This window comes from Triturus cristatus, chromosome 1_2 (assembly GCF_964204655.1).
Source record: "Triturus cristatus chromosome 1_2, aTriCri1.1, whole genome shotgun sequence".
Classification (NCBI taxonomy): domain Eukaryota; kingdom Metazoa; phylum Chordata; class Amphibia; order Caudata; family Salamandridae; genus Triturus; species Triturus cristatus.
This window is the reverse complement of record NC_140580.1, coordinates 585,108,309-585,125,138: the sequence shown is the minus strand read 5'-3', so window position 1 is coordinate 585,125,138 and position 16,830 is coordinate 585,108,309. Positions and strand designations below refer to the sequence as shown.

General features: G+C 47.9%; 1 protein-coding gene across 1 annotated transcript in view; it reads left to right on the top strand.

Moving 5' to 3' along the window:
- Positions 1–16,830, top strand: part of PCGF6 (polycomb group ring finger 6) — a 226,331-nt gene that overhangs the window by 138,992 nt on the left and 70,509 nt on the right. Inside the window, exon 8 of the mRNA XM_085606658.1 lies at positions 4,289–4,387. Within this exon, the coding sequence (XP_085462784.1) occupies positions 4,289–4,387 (99 nt within the window). The remainder of the gene's footprint in view (positions 1–4,288; positions 4,388–16,830) is intronic.

Genomic DNA, 16,830 nt, shown 5'->3' with positions numbered 1-16,830 from the left:
CACGCGTCCTATGCATATGTTTGCCTGCTTAGAAATGAATATCAATTGCCCAAAGTGTCGGTTTGAGGGCTTCCCGTAGCACTATTCTGGATGACGCTGTGTCTACATTAATTGAAAAGTATTCCAAGATGGACCAGTGAAGGAGCACCTTATACGACGGGATCGCCAAGTGCCATGGTGACATACGCCATCGGAATGAAGGGCGCCTTGGGCCCACATGGAACTCAAGGGTTACTGGGGAATGATCAGAGAACCCTCTTGGCAGGATATCTAAGCCTGATACTCTGTATGCATACAGTAGGAACTAACAGATAGTCCAGCCTAGAGAAGGAACTGTGGACCATGGAATAGCATGTCTATCTAGCTTCAGCCAGAAGATATGCCCTCCAGGCATCAGTCCAACCCTGCACGGACACCAGGAAAAGCAGCCTGGATCCCTGTGCTTCACCCCACCACCCCTGGAGTGCCATCTATCAGTCTCCAGGTAAACAACATCATTCCAGTCCCCACCCTTCACCGAGCAACCTCCCAGCAACTCTCCTCACAGGCCAGTGACTTGGTCTACAAAATTCTGCCCCTGTGGGGGGATATATACTACCTAGTGTAAGCTGTTCCCCGTAAATGTGCCGGTCACTATCGTGTATCTGCTGTAAGCATCAACCCACACTCTGTTGGACTGGAAGGTGACCCTACAATGAATTAGAAGGCCAGTACTTATTGATCCCCTAATGAATCTTGAGTGAAATGTTTGTGTATACCTATATCTAGCCAAGCAGGGAACTTGGACCCCAAAAGTAGGAGGAGAATGTCCGCCCCTAGTCCTTTGGACTGCTTTAACACTGCACTGCACTTAATCTTATCGAGAACTCCTCGTACATTCCAAGCAAAAACACAAATTCCCTCTAGGGCCTTCAGGGACTGTGTTGGTCATTGATATCTATGGTGCATAACCGGGGCGCCTGCTCATGAATCTTGTTGGGTATGAGTGGTAGAGCTGTGCATGAACATAACCATGAAAAACATTGAAGCAAGCCTTAGCGCCCCCCCCCCCCCCATAACGTCTATGAACAAGTAATATGTGTCGCAGAAGAAGCCATCCCCGAACCCCAATGAGGTCCCGGGGGAGGGTGTCGCCAATGGATCCACTTGTCCCTTTCACAACAAAACGTCTTCCCTAGAGAAACTTAAACCACGTTACTCTAGAGGTGCAGTCTGATAATCACTGCTCACATTACAGGAATATGCAAGAGATTCGCCACTCTGGCGCAGCGGGAAGTATTAGTCCAGTTGAGATTCACCAAGGCAAACATGGGGTCTATCATACTATCAATTGGCTGTTAATCTTCATCATCACTGTGTTTGTTCCTCCAGGACTTGTGGCACCTATTACAATACTTGATGGTGGACTTTGTAGGATGATTACGCTTGTCACTCAGGGATGAGTCTGAATCCATACGTGGTGGAGTGTAAGGCCTCAACGAAAATATTTCATCAACCCATGCAAACACTTCCTTAAGGGTGTCAAAGAATAGGGTGCTAGAATTAAAGATCACCCTCAGGCGAGCAGGATATAATAATATAAATTGAATTTTGAGGTCCCTCAGCTTTTTTTTCTGCCATGAATCATTGACTTTGTGTTGAACCATCTTCGTATAATCTGGAAATATCATGGGGCGTGATTCAAACATAATCTTTTCTTGGCTCCAGGTGTGCTTGAGAATCGCGCCTCTATCTAAATAGTTGAGGGTTCTTGGCGATTACCAGTCTTGGCCTCGCACCTGTGGGGGGGGGGGGGGGTGCGGTTCTTCTCCAATGCTCTGTGGGCTCTCTCCACCACAAAGCAGGACAAGAGGCACTCTGCAGGCACTACTGATCTGAGCCATTCTGTTAAAAACTTTCCCATAGAGGAGCCAGTGCACCCCTCTGGTAAGCCCACAAAATGCAAGTTGTTACGATGGGTGCAACCTTCTACATCTTTCACCATCAGTGCAGTGACCGATCTTTCGCCTTCCTAAGGTTCTGTCCCAGCAGGGTAACATCAGTACCAACCACTCCTATTTTGGTGTCCAGCTTGTCGCTGGACAGTTTAACGGCCTCCAGCAGCGCTGCGTTATCAGGGCCAGGCCCGGGATGCCCCACCAAATCCGCAGCCCCCACACCAATGCTGGTAAACTGGTCTATAGTGCTCTTCTTGGTCGCCGCACTGAGATGTTTGTCTTTAGACATGGTGAGACTATCATTCTGCCATCTGTCCAGGGAGCTTTGTTGAGGTTCATGGTGTGCACGATCCGCAAGGCCCCCTAATGTATCTCCCCGGGGCGGCACAAGCCGCCCACAATGAGCGGGCCCACCCCGGCACCACCCGCAGCTAGTAGGAGCAGCTAGGGACCCCGACACGAGCTTTCCCCTACACCAGCCTCAGCCAGTCCCATCTGTGAGCCACACCAGGGCCTGGCCTGACCGCTTACGCAACAGGGGACTGACCGCAGCGCAGCCCCCCTCCCCTACCAGCGGAGTATTGCGCTGAGAATTATAATAGTCCAACCTACTGCTGACGAGGGCCTGGGTGACCGTTCTTCTCGTTTCGGTGGGGATCCACTTGTAGATCCTGCGGAGCATGCGGAGGGTGTTGAAGCAGGAGGAGGAGACGGCGTTGATCTGTTTAGTCATGGAGAGGGTGGAGTCGAGGATGACCCCTAGGTTGCGTGCGTGGTCGGTGGGTTCTGGAGCTGTTCCTAGTGCGTTCGGCCAGCAGGAGTCGTCCCAGGCCGAGGGGGTGGAACCGAGGATGAGGACCTCCGTCTTGTCCGAGTTCAGCTTCAGTCGGCTATTCCTCATCCATTCAGCCACGGCCTTCATTCCTTCGTGGAAGTTGGTTTTGGTGGTGTGGGGGTCTTTGGTGAGGGAGAGGATCAGCTGGGTGTCATCGACATAGGAGATGATGTTGAGGTCGGGTGACGTGGGCGAGAGGTGCCATGTAGATGTTGAACAACGTTGGGCTGAGTCCTGGGGTACGCCGCAGATCTCGGTGGCATCGAGGCGGAAGCTCTGTGTTCTGCTGGAGAGGAAGGAGGTGGTCCAGTCCAGGGCCTTCTCTTGGATCCCGGCGTCGTGGAGGCGTGGGCCTAGTGTGCGGTGGCAGACCGCGTCGAAGGCGGCTGACAGGTCCAGGAGGATGAGGGCCACTGTTTCTCCTGGACCTGGTGAGATTGCTGCCATCATTTGTCACCGCATTACATGGCACAAAAGGGACAAGTGGATTTTGTTACAGGACAAGTAGATTGATGGAGGAACCTGCCCCATAGACAAGTAGATATTTTATTAAATTCCACACCCTTGAAAAAGGCTTCTTCTGGGGTGGTAGATTATCACAAGGTGGTGTTTGAAGGGGATGCGAACAATTATGGCATGGGTTTAAGGTTCTGTAGTCACTGGTCAAGGCATGGAAGAATGTGAACATTAGGGATTTGGTTAGGAGTAGATAGCTGCCTCCTTAGTGTGCTGCCATTGGTGAGTCAATTAAGTCACATGATCTTTTTGGAAGGTGACTGGTTTTGCAGTATCTACGTAGTTAATCCAAGTGTCAGACTAGGTGATGACATGTCGGGAGTGGGAGTAAGAGTTTTAAGTTACAAAGGTGTGAATGCTATACTTGCATCTTCCCATTATATATTGTGATTGGGGACCTACCAATAAATAGGGCCAAATGCAATGGGATCAAAAAGTAAGTGTATCCCATGTCAGCCCCTTCAGTCATGGGACCCATTATTCATGCCTTCAGATTCCCTCCTCCAGCTCAGATCATCTGCTGCCAACAGGCAGATGAAAAAGGACAAAGTTAAAAGAACACAGGATAGCTAAATTGTTGGTAGGGGACTAAGGGTTGGGAATTAGCAATGCCAGCCGTGCTCATGCTTTTGTTTCTTAAAGGGCTGTGTACATATTGGAGTACTATGGATTGGAGGAAGAATTGTTATGATATTAATTTTACTATTGTAACCATTCTTTAGGTACTCGTTCAATGTAGCCTGTTGTATATTAATTTATATTCTGTGCCCCATTAAGTTAATTATTGAATTAGAATGTTTATTTGACTTCCTTAACACACACTACTGCAACTTTTGCTCCATACCCTGTAAACCCTTGTTATTGGTTATTTGTTACTTTTTCTGATTTTCTGTCTGTGTGGGACAGGTGTTTGATGTAATCTTGTTGCACTGCACTACAAAACTTCACAATATCTTCAATACTCTATTTATTAAAACTAAAGTGTGCTGCCTTTTTCCAGGCCCTTGAGAAGAAATTTGTTCGTGTTTCAGGAGAAGCTACAGTTGGACATGTTGAGAAATTTCTACGAAGAAAAATGCAACTTGCTCCTTCTTGTCAAGTGAGTGTTTTTTGAACAGCCAACTTGTAGGAACTTTATGGAGTCTGATGACATATAATTGCATGTGGGTAATGTGGCAATTCCTAAATACGAGAATACTATTTGCCAGTGGTGGCTGGTTGGGAATGGTAACTGTGAGGAGATGGGGGGCGTTAGAAAAAAGAAATAAAGAAAAAAGAAAACTTAGCTGCTGGTCGCCGGCCGCCTCCTCTCCGACACAGGAACCAGGAAGCCCACAGGCTCCCAGACTCCCCTAGCCAATCACAACTCTGCCTTAAAGCAGCGTTGTGATTGGTCTGAGTGCCGTGGTTCGACGCTCAGAGAGGGACATGGAGGCTGTGCATATTCCCACCCAGGCTCTGCAATACAGCCGGTTGAGAACAAGCAAAGTGCGCATGACTGTTTGGCTGGCCCAAGACGTCCGGCCAAACCGTCAGGCGCACTTAAGATGCAGCAACCACTCCTCCTCCCTCTGGGTCACGGAAGCCCAGTCCTGCTCTAACCTAACCTGGCTGCAACTGCAAGCTCAATACTAAAAATAAAATGATAATAACGTTACGTTATTATCATTTTATTTTTCCTTTGCACTGCTCTTAAAGCAGTGGAGCGACGCTCCTCCGCGTTAGCAGAGAAGCCGCGGCAGCTACTTGCTGCATATTTTTAAGTTCAGAACGCTGGATCTTTTTTGTATCCTCAGTGAAATTTTCTGTGACCTCAGCTAATTGCCAAATGTTCTGGGAAGACACTAGTTAAGTGTCCACTGTTACTTAAGTTAAATATTTAATTACTTTAGTTGTGGGTGATGCTAACATGATGGTTGACCAATCGTGCTTGCTCTCTGTCTGCCATATGGCATCAGTTCTCCTTCCCTAAGAGATTTGCGGGTAAGGCCTTGTAGCTAGACTCCAAATAACTTATTATCCCCCTTAGTTGAAATGAGGAAGGAATGCAGTGTGTCTATATTCTGATTTTGAATTCCTGTAACCCCGAAAGGGTCCTCAGTAGCTGTAAGACAGTATGTAACCCATGATCCTCCATGGGTGCTCTGTTAACAGAGAAGACATCTGTGTAGGACCAAGGAAGAATCCAATGTGGTATGTTCTGACCTTCTTATGTCAAGTGAATATGGCAATTTTTATATATATTTTGAGTATATAGCAGTGCCAAAGAATGAGGAGGCTGTTTATTATTGAGCTTTTAAAATGTTCGTACTTTATCTATCTTTTTTGACTTTGCGTGGAGAGCCCCATACCATTTGTTTGTATATGCATATCTTTAGGTTTCTAGGGTCAGAATGCAAATGCAGCCGATCATTGTGGACACTGTCGTTTTTTCCTAGAGTTCCCGATTTTCTGTAATCAGTGAGTCAGACCTGAATACTATGCTAGTATGAGTATTGCTCCTTTGGTGACGACATCATACTACAAGTACCATATGCATCATTTTCTAACTGCTACCATTAACCTTGTAATCTTGAACTATTGCTCAATGCAAAATGTTTTGAACTTAATGTATGCTGAGAAAGGTGTATTGTAAAAACATAATGAGGGACTGGGGAAGGTGGTTATGCTTACGTTGCCCAGTAGTGAATTGACAACCTTTTAAAAGGTTTTGGATCCCTCTATGTGTGATCATTCTTAAACTTTAATGAGATTTACACTTTACCACACAGAATGACAAGAGAATCCACCTTTCTGTTGCTTTGCTTTTTCAACTTTTCTGTTTCATTCTTTGGCTGCTCCAATTTCCTCCACATTTGTTTTTTCTTTATTTAGGTTTTTCATTCGGAATTGTCAAAGAACTTCTGTCACTGTCTTGCAAGTCAGTGGTTCTTTGCTCCTGAGGCGGAAGCCGGGAGACGCTTTGTGTTTTACTCTGGAAAATTGTGTTTTAAAACTGTACCTTGCTGCTATTTGCTCTTTCCACACCGAGGGCTCCGTGTAGCGGTTCCAGCGCTCACGTGACGCCCTCCTGCCGACTGGCCACGCCCACATCCAGGCCACGCCCCCTTCCCGCCCTTCTTAAGCGCCAGCTACCGAGCGCTCACTTGGTTCTTTGCTCCTGAGGCGGAAGCCGGGAGACGCTTTGTGTTTTACTCTGGAAAATTGTGTTTATAACTGTACCTTGCTGCTATTTGCTCTTCCACACCGAGGGCTCCGTGTAGCGGTTCCAGCGCTCACGTGACGCCCTCCTGCCGGCTGGCCACGCCCACATCCAGGCCACGCCCCCTTCCCGCCCTTCTTAAGCGCCAGCTACCGAGCGCTCACTTGGTTCTTTGCTCCTGAGGCGGAAGCCGGGAGACGCTTTGTGTTTTACTCTGGAAAATTGTGTTTTAAAACTGTACCTTGCTGCTATTTGCTCTTTCCACACCGAGGGCTCCGTGTAGCGGTTCCAGCGCTCACGTGACGCCCTCCTGCCGGCTGGCCACGCCCACATCCAGGCCACGCCCCCTTCCCGCCCTTCTTAAGCGCCAGCTACCGACCGCTCACTTGGTTCTTTGCTCCTGAGGCGGAAGCCGGGAGACGCTTTGTGTTTTACTCTGGAAAATTGTGTTTATAACTGTACCTTGCTGCTATTTGCTCTTCCACACCGAGGGCTCCGTGTAGCGGTTCCAGCGCTCACGTGACGCCCTCCTGCCGGCTGGCCATGCCCACATCCAGGCCACGCCCCCTTCCCGCCCTTCTTAAGCGCCAGCTACCGAGCGCTCACTTGGTTCTTTGCTCCTGAGGCGGAAGCCGGGAGACGCTTTGTGTTTTACTCTGGAAAATTGTGTTTTAAAACTGTACCTTGCTGCTATTTGCTCTTTCCACACCGAGGGCTCCGTGTAGCGGTTCCAGCGCTCACGTGACGCCCTCCTGCCGGCTGGCCACGCCCACATCCAGGCCACGCCCCCTTCCCGCCCTTCTTAAGCGCCAGCTACCGAGCGCTCACTTGGTTCTTTGCTCCTGAGGCGGAAGCCGGGAGACGCTTTGTGTTTTACTCTGGAAAATTGTGTTTATAACTGTACCTTGCTGCTATTTGCTCTTCCACACCGAGGGCTCCGTGTAGCGGTTCCAGCGCTCACGTGACGCCCTCCTGCCGGCTGGCCATGCCCACATCCAGGCCACGCCCCCTTCCCGCCCTTCTTAAGCGCCAGCTACCGAGCGCTCACTTGGTTCTTTGCTCCTGAGGCGGAAGCCGGGAGACGCTTTGTGTTTTACTCTGGAAAATTGTGTTTTAAAACTGTACCTTGCTGCTATTTGCTCTTTCCACACCGAGGGCTCCGTGTAGCGGTTCCAGCGCTCACGTGACGCCCTCCTGCCGGCTGGCCACGCCCACATCCAGGCCACGCCCCCTTCCCGCCTTTACGGCCGCCCTTATTAATGTGTCAATACAGAACGCGCAGCGGACGAGCGCAGCGGGAGCGCCGACTTCGCGCCGAAGTCGCGCATAAGTCAAGCCCGTCTGCGCCCGTCTGCGCCCGTCCGCGGCCGAACGGGGCAAGGGGCACGACGCTATGCTCAAATAATATCATACTCCTCTAAAGACCTTATCGCCCTCCAAGGCACCTGGCCACTTCCGGACCCTGTCCGTAGACTCGTCGATTCATTGGGCCTTGCCCCCACCCTCCCTGCACTGCCGCACTCCCCACCGCAATCTCCCCTGCCACCCTGCCTCCCCTGCCCTGACCCACCCCCCTCCACCCCAGCTCTGTCCGTTATTCTACTCAATACCAGGTCGGCGGTCAAGCATCACCACGAGCTGTTCGTCTTACTCGATACCGAGAAACCTGACCTACTGCTCTTGACCGAGACCTGGTACTGCGATACCTCCCTTCCCGCTCTCCTGGCCACCCTTCCACCGTCTTATGTGGCCCTACGTGCCGATCGACCGGCCGGCAGGGCGGGCGGTGGGGTCGCGCTAATTACTAGGTCAGATCTGCACTTCCAGTTACTTCCCTCTTCTCCTATGGCCCCTGTCGACTTCCTGGTGGCCCGTTCCCTTCAGACCGCCCCTCCCATCACTTGTCTCCTCATGTACCGCCCCCCTCAGCCCTCGCCTTCATTTCTACCTGCCTTCCAAGACCTGCTGGCAAACCTGGCGGTCAACTTTGCCTCGGTCTTGGTGCTGGGGGATTTTAATTACTGGCCCTCAGACCCACACGAGTGCTCCGCCTCAAAAGAATTTACTGAATCTCTGTCTTCCCTCAACTTTGTCCCACACATTTCTGTCCCCACTCATCTTCACGGGCACACACTTGATCAGGTCTGGGCTCTTAACCTCCCACTGGCTTCGGTGGCGGTCTCCCCTTGTCCTTGGTCCGATCATGCCCTCATCTCTTTCTCCATTCCCCACAACTTGTCCCCCAAAACCCCGCTTGCCAAAAACACCTGGGCGCGGAACTGGAACAGGTTGGATCTCCCCTCCCTGACCTCCCTGCTTCACAATTCCATCCCCCCCCTCTCTGGCTTATCATCGGCCTCACAGGCCAAGGCCATTAACACCTGGCTGGCTGGAGCCTGTGATTCAGAGGCCCCCTTACGACGCATCTCCATCCGCCGGCTTAAGGACTCTAACCGATGGTTTAACGACCATCTAAAAGAACTCAAACTGGGCGTCCGGAGGGCGGAGAGGCAGTGGAGGAAGGACTACTGCCCGTTATTAAAAACCTACTTTCTGACACTGTTGGCTGATTACAAATCAGCAATTCTAGCTGCAAAGACCGACTACTTCTCTACGAGAATAATGTCGGCCGCCAACAAACCCAGGGCTATTTTTGACATCGTAAACGACCTGGCGTTCTCAGATCGAGCCTCGCCCCTAATCCCTCCCTCCCAGCTTCTCTGCGACCAATTAAACAAATACTTCGTGGATAAGATCACCAATATCAAGGCCAATATCCCTTTACCCTCGCCTACCTTCGTCGATCCCTCCCCCCCCCCAGTACAAAATCATCTCACTGTCATCCCTCCCCTTACTCAGGAATCCTTTCTGTCGATTCTCCCCAAAGTTAAATCAGGGTCCCCGGGGGATGTCTGCCCCGCTCGCATCCTACAGCAAATCTATTCTAGCTGCCCTGATCCCCCGATTGCCTTCCTCAACAGCGCCTTGGCACAGGGCGTGGTGCCCCCGGTACTAAAAGCAGCCACCATAGTACCACTGCTGAAGAAACCCGGCTCGGACCCTTCTATCTCGTCCAACTTTCGCCCCATCTCCCTGCTGCCCTTTCTGGGCAAGGTGATGGAACGCCATGTTACCGCGGTTCTGAGCACCCACATTGAGGCTAATGGGGGGCTGGCTTCTCGTCAGGCAGGATTCCGCCCCAGGCACTCAACAGAATCGGTCGTAGTCGCCGTCCTAGACAACCTCAGAAAGGGCATGGATGACAACAACCACCAGGCACTGGTCCTCCTCGATCTTTCCGCCGCCTTTGACACGGTGGACCATACCATCCTACTCACCCGTGTCAAGGCGGCTGGCATCAGGGGATCAGCTCTTGTCTGGCTCTCCTCCTTTCTGAGGGACCGCACTCAGGCGGTCCGTCTAGGCGACTTCACCTCCACTCCTCTCCTTGTCACCTGCGGTGTTCCCCAGGGTTCCTCTCTCTCCCCTCTTCTCTTCAACCTCTATATCTTTCCTCTCATCTTTGCTCTCCAGCAGCTGGAGGTCACCGTCTTTAACTACGCGGATGACCTCCAGCTCATCTTTGATCTATCCCCCTCTTCTCTCTCGGTCTCCAATTTCCAGTCTACTATGACATTTATCAGGGACTGGATGAATCACAACCATCTTAAACTGAACCCTGATAAAACTGAGCTGGTTCTCACTGGTGGTTCGTCCAGTCCCTGGAACTCTCTTTTCTGGCCCCCCTCTCTCGGCCCTGCACCCTCCCCCTCCACCACTGTCAAAACACTGGGTGTCAAAATGAACAATCAGCTCACTCTTCACTCACACATTAGCTCCGTGGTCTCCTCCTGTTTCCTCTCTCTTCGAACCATCCGCTCTGTCTCCCGCTTCTTCACCCCTCAGGCCCTCAAGACCATCATGGCCGCCCTGGTAATCTCGCGTTTGGACTACGCCAACGCTCTTTTTCATGGCATCCCTGCCTATAGTTTGCATAGACTCCAAGCCATCCAGAACCAGGCGGCCAGACTGATATTTGGCCTCCCACGTTATCACCACTCCACCCCCCTCCTAAAGAAACTCCACTGGCTCCCCGTGAAACAACGTTCCCTCTTTAAAATCGGGTGCATGGTCTTCCAGGCCCGTCAGGGCACTGCCCCTGCTTTCATCACTTCACTCATCAAACCCTACGTCCCCGCAAGAAATCTCCGGTCCTCCTCCAAGTCCCTTCTTCTGATCCCCCGTTTCTCGCGCAAAAAGTGGGGTGGATCCAATTTCTCTACTCTGGCCCCTTCCTTCTGGAACTCTCTCCCTGATAACCTCCGCTCCGCAACTCAGTACCTTTCCTTCCGTGGAGACTTGAAAACCTTCCTATTTAGCCAGGCTTTCCCCGCCTAAATTTTCTCCCCGGTCTTCCTTCCCCTCAGCCACTGAACCTTCAGCGCCAAGAAACCGCAAGGTGTATGCTGCGCTTTATAAGCATTTTAAATTAGAAATTAGAAATTAAAGAGGGGCAGGCAGTGTTTGGTCGCTAACCCTCATGGAGCTTACTTCTCTACTCTCTAAAGCCCTGAAGAATGTTTGTTGATTTATAAATTTGGCCCTAGTGCTGGTTAAGAGGGACATAGTAATGGGATGGAAATTGCGCACTGCATCTGAGAGTAAGGCATGGCTCAGGGCCATCCGAAAGTGGACATTGGCAGAGATAGGTGCCATATGCACTCTAAAAGGGCAGGGGCAGGGATTGATTAAGTTGGTAGTTAGAAGTGATATCATTTGGTTCTTGAAGCAAAACTGTGCTCTTCTGTCTTGGAGGGAAGAGAGACAAGACGAGGCTGTTTGCAACTGACAGAATTACCTGAACCTCATATACTAGGCTGTAGTATAATACGGGTCCGGAACTATGAAGGGTCTCTTACTTTATATATATATATATATATATCCCCCCTTGTGTATTTTTGCTGTATAATTATTGCAGGCACCTCCTCATAAGACTGTATATGGGAATGGTTTCTCGATCTCAGAGTCTCTGAATCTCGCTGAATGACTGTGTCCTCTTGATCGGGTATTGTTGCTTGGGCAGAGATGTAGGGTTTAGGTGGTTGGTGTTGAATTCACTGTTTGAAATGCATCAGTGGGACTGGGAATTGACAAGATGTTGAGATATGCATTTGTTGAACTCTAACAAGACCTTAGAAATACTTTATAATAAGTAAAAATAGAAAATAATAAAGAGCAATTAAAAAAAAGAAATACCTTTGAGCCTATGCCCATGAATCCCTTGATAATACCACCTGTACCCCAACACCCTAATTATCTACCCCTGTACCCTGAATCACTAACCGTAAACCTTTTACCCTGTGCTTTTAATGTTATTCCACTAGTCCCTGTACCCCTAACCCCAATTCTCTGAACCCTTAACCCTTTTCTAGACAGTTACCCTTAACCACTAACCCCATGCCGTGAATCCCCCTTCCCAATCCTAAACCCCAAATTCTTTACCCTTTTTCCCCTAGCACTCATCCATATACATTTAACCCCATCTCTCAAATTCCAGCACTAATTGCTTAGGATGGCAGTGCCTCAGAGTATTCTTAATTCCATGCAGTGATTCGGTAGGATGGCAGTGTCTCAGGATATTCTTTATTCCATGCAGTAGGCTATTCTTTTTTTTCCTGTGGGTTTAGTATTGATTGGGTTCTGGAGTAGCGTGTTACTCACCGAAAAAGCAATTCAACACCTCAGGGGTAGCAAGCGCTATATAAATGCAAACCTTTTCCCTCTTCTATCCCTCCGCTATCCTTCTCAATCCAAATAACTGACTAACATATCCAGCACTCAAATTACTTTCATATTTCACTACACTAATTCACCAATAATCATTTATAGGTTCTGTAGTGGCGTGCTTCTCGCCGAAAAAGCGCTGCGATGCCTCGTCAGGGGCAGTAAGCATTACATAAATCAAATTACAGTACAATACATTCGGCCTTAGCAGGGAGTGTGTGTATGAGTGTGAGAGAAGTGTGCAGGCAATGTGTACCGCTATCTGTGTGTGATGCAGCAAACAAGCCCAGTGTATGTAATCAAGATAGAGTAAGTAGACTGGAGTAGGGTACATACAGCGTTGTATGTACAACAGCAGGAAAACTGTGCACAGAGTGGAAGTGTGTGTGGCAGCAGAGTGTGTTTCTGTGCAAGAGGAAGACAGCAATAATGTGTGTGTGTTTGGAAGTGGCTATGTGGGCTACTCGGGGAGTACATTCAGTTGTGTGGCCTGGCTGGGTGGTCAGAGTGTGTGTGTCTGGTTTTTTCAAGTTAGAGGGGCTCATTCCATATTGTTGTATTGGGCCTTCTACCTCTCCCTTGGATATTAGTCCAGTGAAGACGTGTACTAAGCAATCACCAATGCCATAATATAAGATAACATTGAAACAAATAGCTATAAGATAAACAGCTTCTTCATTGCAAGCAGGATGTTCGCACAAATAGAGTGACATGGGCGACTCCGAGCCTCTCTATGTTCATGGTGAGCCACAGTGTACTTTGCAACAGACTTAGCATGCACTGTCTAGAAGGCTTGACCTAAACACAGCTGGTTACTGCAGTGCTCCAGACCCCTCTGTGCCCATTTAATCTAAGCTGTGGATAAAACAATGGAGTCTGCAGAAAAGTACAGAAAAACTAGTCAAAAATCAGTTGCAACCCACAGTTTGGAAAACACTTATTTCGAGTGCAGTTGCTAAACTATACATGTCCATGTGTTTTGAGTGCCATTGTGTGATAAGTCTGGTTAGATGTACCGGTGCCATCTTCAGGACTTTTGGAGCCCAGGGCAAGACATATTTTGGGGCCTCCAGATCAGGAAAGCCTTACAACGCCATTGCACAATGAGAGATCCTTTTAGGAGCATCACAAAATGAAGAGTAACATCTGCCTGCCAGATGGCACTTTAATTATACATTGTTGATCACTGGAGTAAACTAATCAATTTTCATTGCAGATAAAAGGCTAAATATTCTCATTGCGTGACCCAAGCCCTAATCACCTGGAAACCAAAATCAGCAGAGGAAAATGTTCTTTTCTTTTTCAGATATACCAGTCTAGCCTTCAAGAAGGACGTTCTAAATGTTAACATGGCTACTAGTGGCTTATCTGCTTCGGCTCTGAAGCGCAAGTCTTTGCAGTCTTCAATGATTGACTTCCTACCGTCACTGAAGCGCCAGCATGTTACAGGGGAGCCTTGTCCAGCGCAACCAGCTATTGATGAGGCTAGTAAAATTCAGCAAGAGTCTGCCAAGGACAGTCCACCTTTACAAAGACTTCAACGTGTGCCAGAGAAAGAAACCGTCAAACTCCCAGACTGCTGTAACACTAAACAGTGGTATTACTTCCAAGAGGAATATAAATGGTTGTATCTTAAGTCAAGCAATATTGGATGTTCTTCCTGCAAGCAGGCTAACTCAACAGGTCTTTCAGTGCATAATAAGACCCAGGTCATGCGCATAAGTAAAGGGTGGGTAGATAGCAAGGTTGGTACATCTGGTGATGGAAAAGCTTTCAGGCAGACACAGCTAAGGAAGATTATGGAGCATAAGGTGAGCGCTGCTCACTTGGCAGCTGAAGACATTCTCCAGCTCAACAGAAAAATACATTGGTGGCGACAGTACACAAATGTAATGCAAAACATATGGAGAGCACATGCAGGGTATTTGACACTGCCTACTGCTTGGCAAAAAAAGATCGCCCTTTCAGGGACCACTCTGATCTAATTCTCCTTCAGTCAAAGAATGGCAGTGCAATGGGCCGTGTTTTGCACAGCAATGTGACTGCAACTGAAATAATCGAACACGTTGCACTGGAAATGCAACACAGATTGGTCTGTTATATCAGACAACACAAACCAAAGAGCACAGTATTAATTGATGAGAGCACTTCTATCAGCAATACTTCTACCTTAATCATCTACCTCCGTGGCATTTTTGGACATGTAAGTACCCCAGTGACCATCTATTTCAGCCTTCTGGAGCTGCCAGAAACAAATGCCCTTGGCGTAAAGACAGCTCTCCTAAGCTACTTCGAAAAAGTTGGACTCACAAAAAGTCTGCTACATGATATCGTGATTGCGGTATGTTCAGATGGAGCAGCAGTAATGTTTAGTAAAAAAGGAGGAGTAGCAGCACTGCTGAAATCGGAATTTCCAAATCTTGTACGGACATAGCACTGTTTGGCTCACAGACTATAACTTGCTGTGGTAGATACAGTTGTTGAGGTTGCAGGGGTCAATCACTTCAAGATTTTCATGGACTCGTATGCCACATACAGCATGTCACCAAAAGAACAGAGAGAGCTAAATCTGGCCTCCAGCGAGCTATGTGTACAGCTTCAGAAGATTGGGAAAATGCTTGATACTAGATGGGTAGCATCCAGTTACAGATCTGTGAAAGCTGTTTGGAAATGCTTCCCTGCCTTGTGCAAACGTTTTGAGAATGCTCCTAAAGACCCATCCAGAACCATAAGAGACCGGAGTAAGTATGAAGGTCTCTTGAAGAAGCTTACATCCTATTCTTTTATCAGATATTTGGGGGTAATGTGTGATGCACTTCAAGAGCTCAAAGACTTATCACTCTCCATACAGAGGAGGGACATTACAATTGTTAATGCCCACAGACTTTTGCTCAGTCAATTATGTATATTTAGAGCAATGAAGGACTCACCAGGGGAGTTTGCTTTTTCGGCTCAGAGAGCAGTTTATGAGGGCAGATTCAGGAATATTCCTCTTTTCAATGGAAGAAGTAGCTCTGTTGCCCTAATCAAATCAGTTTTACCAAAGTCTGTCTGTAAATATCAGTAAATGATGTGCCCCAATTCTGAGAAATAACTTCTAGCCAGCATCAGTGTGCTAGATGCAGGCAACTTGCCTTCTGGTGATAAATGCATTCTTTATGGTGAAACTAATATCCAGAAGCTGTGTTCAGAGTTTCAGCTGCCAGCAAGAGAAACGATCCAAGCTTTTAGACTTTTCAAGGATTTTGGTGGAAAGAAAACCCCTGAACCATTAAAAAAAGTTAGTAGTTTGCATGGAAACCCTGCCAGCAAGTAATGTGGATTGCCCGAGAGGGTTCAGCGCAATGAACTTAATTGCTTGTCATCTCTTCATGTAGAGATCATTTCTTCATGCTTATGGGTAAAACTCAATGGTCCTCCGTTTGAAACATTTGAAGCAAAGCTGTATGTAAAGAGTTGCTGGCAAGAGGTAGAAGGTCTGCTGAAGAAAAATGTTGTGAGAAACCCCAGCAAATTAGACACAGTGAATATCTTCAAGGGTTTTGGGAAATCCCGGCATAGATTTCTAAGTAATGTAAATAATGTTTACGTTTTTTAAAGTGTTTGGTATTTTTATGGCTTATACTTAATAAATATACCTTTTTGCCTATTTTATTATCCTTTGCTGGATGCGACTTTATGATTTTCTTAAGCAAACAATGGTAGTTATCTTGATTTAGACCACGCCCCTAATTGGATAGGCCTCACCCCTTTTAAGCGGTTTGCCCCACACCTTTTAGAGCACACCCAGGTTTTTTTCCAACTTAAAGCCCTGCCTATACCATTAACACCTTCACCCCTTTCACACTGTCTTTACTTGAACAAAGTGTGGGAAGAAACACTTTGAGACTTATTTTGTTTTCAAAGTATTTCTTTGTGGAAATTATAATTGGGAGTTGTTCTTTTTAGAACTGATATATTTGACGTTTTGAAGCAGTATCATCATATGCATAGTCTATGATGAGCCTGAAAACCCGGTTTTGCTCCTGCCGCCAGGCATCAGTGTTGCACACTCTCGTACTGTCCTGAGATGGGTATTCAGAAGACCTCTGGCAAGATACGCTGCCACTTTCGCAAAGGATTGCATATGTCTGGTGTTTCCACACAAGTTGGTTAGGGGAAGCTCACTTAAGGTCTAATAGCATCAGTAGACATAAAAAAAAGTTTTCCTGTAGCATATGTTTTATACACCCATTCGTCTGATTGATGACTGCGAGCTTTGCTGGTTCCTCTGTTCATGCTCACTCCTTCAACATGTTCCGTTCCCCTTAATTGCCTGCTTTCATTTTTATTTGAAAATGTGCTCATGGGGTCCCTTTAAAAACGTATATTGATTGAGTTCTCATTATTTATGGGAGTAGACCCTTCTGCAGTAGAATGGCTAGAACTAGTCTAGTCATTGTGCTTGTTCTCAATGACCAGTGATCCGGAGACTTTTCACAGCCCTGGTTACAAAGAAGCGCCTCTTATGTCAGTGGGAGTTTGCATATGTACGCGTAACCGGGGTAAACATTTTA